At 31.7% G+C, this 5,060-nt stretch overlaps 1 protein-coding gene across 7 annotated transcripts in view; it reads right to left on the reverse strand.

The window, feature by feature from the left end:
- The window catches only part of INTS6 (integrator complex subunit 6), a 111,187-nt gene that overhangs the window by 19,237 nt on the left and 86,890 nt on the right, over window positions 1–5,060 (reverse strand). For all 7 annotated transcript variants that reach the window (XM_014548293.1, XM_014548291.1, XM_014548292.1 and 4 more), the window contains 2 exons: window positions 3,412–3,627; window positions 674–800 (listed from right to left, as the gene is read on the reverse strand). In XM_014548293.1, the coding sequence (XP_014403779.1) occupies window positions 674–800; window positions 3,412–3,627 (343 nt within the window). The remainder of the gene's footprint in view (window positions 1–673; window positions 801–3,411; window positions 3,628–5,060) is intronic.

A 5,060-nucleotide genomic window follows, 5' to 3' on the forward strand; every position in this document is an offset into this window, starting at 1 on the left:
ATATATATATATATATATCTATCTATATATATATATATATATATATATATATATATATATATATATATATATATATATATATATATATATATATATATATATATATATATATATATATATATATATATATATATATATATATATATATATATATATATATATATATATATACTTTTTTTCATATATATATATATATATATATATATATATATATAGATAGATAGATATAGATATATACATATAGTAGAATGCTTACATCAGAGATAGCAAAAGGTTAAATTTTCATCTGACTTGATTTGTAGTAAGTGCCATGCATATGGTTGAAGGAAATATTAGAATTGTACAATTATTGGCCACCCAGAGTTAAACCATCAGATATTGGTATATCATAATAAAATAACTCAGTTTGTCTATGTGTCTGCATGTGTGAATGGACGAAAAATCAAGAAAGGAAACTAAGCTATTAACAAAGGTGGTTACATCTGGGGAATAGAATTTGGGGCAAATTCTATAGTGAAGGCAGAAAGAACTGTAAAGAATCAGGGATGACTTTTTACTTAATTTGTTTGAATTTACAATGAGAATTGTGCAAGAATTCTTTAAGAGTTACAGTATTACTCTATTGTGTTTTTATATAAAGAGAAAAATACCAATATTAAAATCATAATCTAACCTTCATCTTGTCCTTTAAGAAATCTTCGGGTGCTCTTCATAAGATTAAATCTCATTCTTGTTAAGTGATCCAAAAGATTCCGTCTAGGTATGTCATATGCATTTCTAAATGTCTGTGGCTTTAAATCCTATTGAAAATATTCAAAGACAAAAGTTATTTATAAACACTGAATTAAGAGACTAAAATTTCTACCTTGCACATAGGTTTGAAAATAATAAATACAAGTTAACTAATTACCTTAAAAAAACAGAATAGAGTTGTGATGCAATCTTAAAGTACTGTTTTGGGAACCAAAAGATAAAAACTTGGTAGTGAGCTCAACCAAATAATCCCAAATTTACATCTAACTCAAGATTTTATTATATTTTCTGACTAAAAGAAGTACTAGTAAACACCCAAATTTTAAAGACTTCCAAAGTTTTATCTTATGCTTTGATGTATAATGTACATGCTATACAACTGCCTATTTAAGTATACAGTTCGATGAGTATTAGTAAATTTATAGTTGTGAAACAATCACCGCAATCCAGTTTTAGAATACTTCCATCATTTCAGAAAGTTCCTTGTGCCCATTTGTAATCAATTCCTATTATTAGCCCCAGGCAACAACTTATCTGCTTTCTGTCTCTGTACATTCCATTTCATAAATGGAATTTTGCAATATCTAAAATTTTCTATCTGGCTTCTGTTACTGAGCATGATGTTTTTGAGATTCATCCATGTTGTTCATGTATCAGTAGTCTATTCCTTTTTTTATCACAGTAAAGTAGTATTTCATTATATGGATATGCCATATCTTTGATCTATTCACTAGTTGATCAACATTGGACTGTTTAGAGTTTGGAGTATTATCAATAATAATATCTACCCATTTATCTTGAGTAGATACTTACAATTGCTATACAAACAACATATATTTAACATATATATTACATATATTAATATAATATATGAGAGTTCCAGTTGCTCTACATCCTCACCAAAACTTGACATTTTTCAGTCTTTTAAATTTTAGCTATTCTAGTGGGTATAAAATGGGACCTCATTATGGTTTTAATTTCCATTTCCCTAATGATCAATAAGGTTGACTGTCTTTTCATGTGCTTGTTCAAGTTTGTATATCTTATCTGGTGAAGTATCTGTTCAAATATTTGCCCTTTTTTTATGGGGATGTTTATCTCTTTATTAGGTTCTATGAGTTCTTTAAGGATTTTGATATTAAGTTCTTTATTCAATATGTGTTTTGTTCCCAGGTTTTAAGTTCCTTTTAATTTTTCTTTTTTCTTTTTTTTTAATATATTTTATTGATTTTTTACAGAGAGGAAGGGAGAGAGATAGAGAGTTAGAAACATCGATGAGAGAGAAACATCAATCAGCTGCCTCCTGAACATCTCCTACTGGGGATGTGCCCGCAACCCAGGTACATGCCCCTGACCGGAATCGAACCTGGGACCCTTCAGTCCGCAGGCCGATGCTCTATCCACTGAGCCAAACCGGTTTCGGCACCTTTTAATTTTTCAAAGTTTCATTTGAATTAATAATTTCAATGAAGTTCAATTTATCAAGTTCTTTTTGTTTTGTATTTTAGAACTCTTTCATGATGCATGACTCAAGTTCATGATGATTTTCTCTAGTTTTCTTTTAATTTACAATTTTAGTTCTTACACTTAAGACCATGATCACTTCAAATAATGTTAGGTAAGGGTCAAGTTAAGTAATTTGAATATGGATATCCAATTTTTCTAGTGCTACCTGTTGAAAGGATTGTATTCTCACTTACTAAATTATTTTGGCACCTTGTTAAAAATTAATTGACTATTTGTGTGAGGGCCTACTTCTAGACTATATTCTGTTCCATTGATCTATATGTTTATCCGTATGCCAACAACACAAAGTGTTGATCACTATAGCTTCACAGTAATTTTTATTTTTATTTAGTTTTTTTTTTCACAGTAATTTTTAAAATTAGATAGTGCAAGTTGTCCAACTTTATTCGTTTCCAAAACTGTTTTAGCTATTCTAGTACCTTTACACTTCCATATGAATTTTAGAATCAGCTTTTTTTTTTTTATATATAAAAGCTGCTGGAATTAGATCTTTTTAATAGCAAGTACTCATAAAGCATTTTAGGATCACACTGTGCACCCAAGGTCATAAGTACCAAATTACAGTGACTCTACCATTAGCTATATAACTTTAAGCAATCTCTAAGCCTTTGTTTACTAACTTATAAAATAAATGGGTTGGTTTACTTTTTATCAATACATTCATTCACTCACCATGGACAGTTTTGTTTTTGTTTAAGAACAGTTATTGATTTTTAGAAAGAGTAAGGGGGAGAGGGAGAGAGAGAGAGAGAGAGAGAGAGAGAGAGAGAGAGAGAGACAGAAACATCAATGTGAGAGTGCAACATCAATTTGCTGCCTCCTACATGCTCTCCACTGGGGGTGATGTAGCGGGGGGATTGAGACCACATCCCATGCATGTGCCCTGACCAGGAATCAAACTGGTAATCTTTCAGTGCACAGGAAAATGCCCAACCAATTGAGACCAGCCAGGGCTGTCTGTTTTAATTCTAAAATTCAATTATTCAATCAAAGTATAATGATCATTATTCTACAGAGGCATAAAAAGTACTTCTGAAAATTTGGACAGTTTCAGTTAACAGAAAATTTGATCTATATTCAATAATATAACAAAATATAACTAGAGCAGTACTAAATTCATGTAACTATTACCTTATTGAGCAAAGCAACTTGGAACCCAGTGTATTCTTTCATGTTCAGGTCCAGCAGTCTATGAGGAACATCCTCTGAAATTCCCTGGAGGAGTTGTTGAAAATCTTTCCTATAGGCCATTGATAAACCATGTGATCGGCTTCGGACTTTAATTCCAGTTTCCTGTACTACTTTTTTGCCTACAGATCCAATGACTCGATCAGATTCTATTTTGGCCTACAGTAAAAAACAAACAAGAATTATCTTGATATAATCTAAATTGGTAAATTAAATACTATAGTTTTAACCTTCTATAAACTAAACATTTATATATTTTAAAAGTATATAAGAAATTAAAATCTCAAGTGACATACTTTATGTCAAGTACTTGGTAAATTAAACATAGTTTAAACAATGTCTTATGATTTTAAATTATTATAACCTTTTGGAGCAGGGTGAACAAACACAACTTTAATTGTATTTACCTATCTAATTTTTTTAAAAAAATGTTTTTATTGATTTTTTTAGAGAGAGGAACGGAGAGGGAGAGAGATAGAAACATCGATGAGAGAGAAACATCCATCAGCTGCCTCCTGCATGTCCCCTACAAAGGATTGAGCCCGCAACCAGTACATGTGTCCTGACCGGGAATTGAACTGGTGAACTCTAGGTGCATGGGACCATGCTTAATCTACGCAGCCACATCGACCAGGCTAATTGTATTTATTAATACCTACTATACTTAAACCATGAAATGTAAAGATGCCCTAAATGAAAATATGTATTTCTAATTCAGAGCTGATATAAAATATGAAAAAAATCATTGCACCAATATTTACTTAAAGATATTAGCATATAACTCATGTTCATACATACAGCAAATGATGATGTAATTTTTCACTGGAAAGCAAATACCATTATTTTGACTCTTTACAACCTGCATTTCAATTACTGGTAGCAGTTAAAGTAGAGATGGCAGAAGTACTGGGAAAATGTTGTATTTTATATGACAGTAATAACTTGGCAATGAGTTAAACTCTATTGCTGAACTACCATAGTATCTGTTAATGTGATTTATGCCCAAAATAATAAAATTCAATGACTCTTACAAACATTTCAAACTAAACTACCATTTTGAAAGAAAAAAAACACACACACTATAGGTTTTAAAGCACAAAAGAAACTGATATTTTATCCCAGAAAAATAAATTTCTAACATAAATTTCTCAAAGAAAACAAAGAATATTCACACAGAGGAAGTCTAGGAAGCCATTTCATAAACTAGGAATTATTATTTGAAATTAACATTTCAAATCATAGCATACCATGTACTTGAGACAGAATTATGGATATATTAGAGGCCTGATGCACGAAGTTCGTGCAAGACTAGGCCTTCACAGCCCTGGCTGCCTTGGCCGGCCCTCGCAGCCCTGGCTCTGTCTGGAAGGTATTCCAGACGGTTGTTCCGTTGTTCGGCCATTTGGTCAATTTGCATATTATGCTTTTAAGGCCTTCACCCTGGCTGCCTTGGCCGGCCCTCGCAGCCCTGGCTCTGTCTGGAAGGTATTCCAGACGGTTGTTCCGTTGTTCGGCCATTATTTCAATTTGCATATTATGCTTTTATTATTATAGACTAGAGGCCCGGTGCACAAAAATTTGTGCACTGGGGG

Source organism: Myotis brandtii, unplaced genomic scaffold (assembly GCF_000412655.1).
Source record: "Myotis brandtii unplaced genomic scaffold, ASM41265v1 scaffold500, whole genome shotgun sequence".
Taxonomy (NCBI): Eukaryota; Metazoa; Chordata; class Mammalia; order Chiroptera; family Vespertilionidae; genus Myotis; species Myotis brandtii.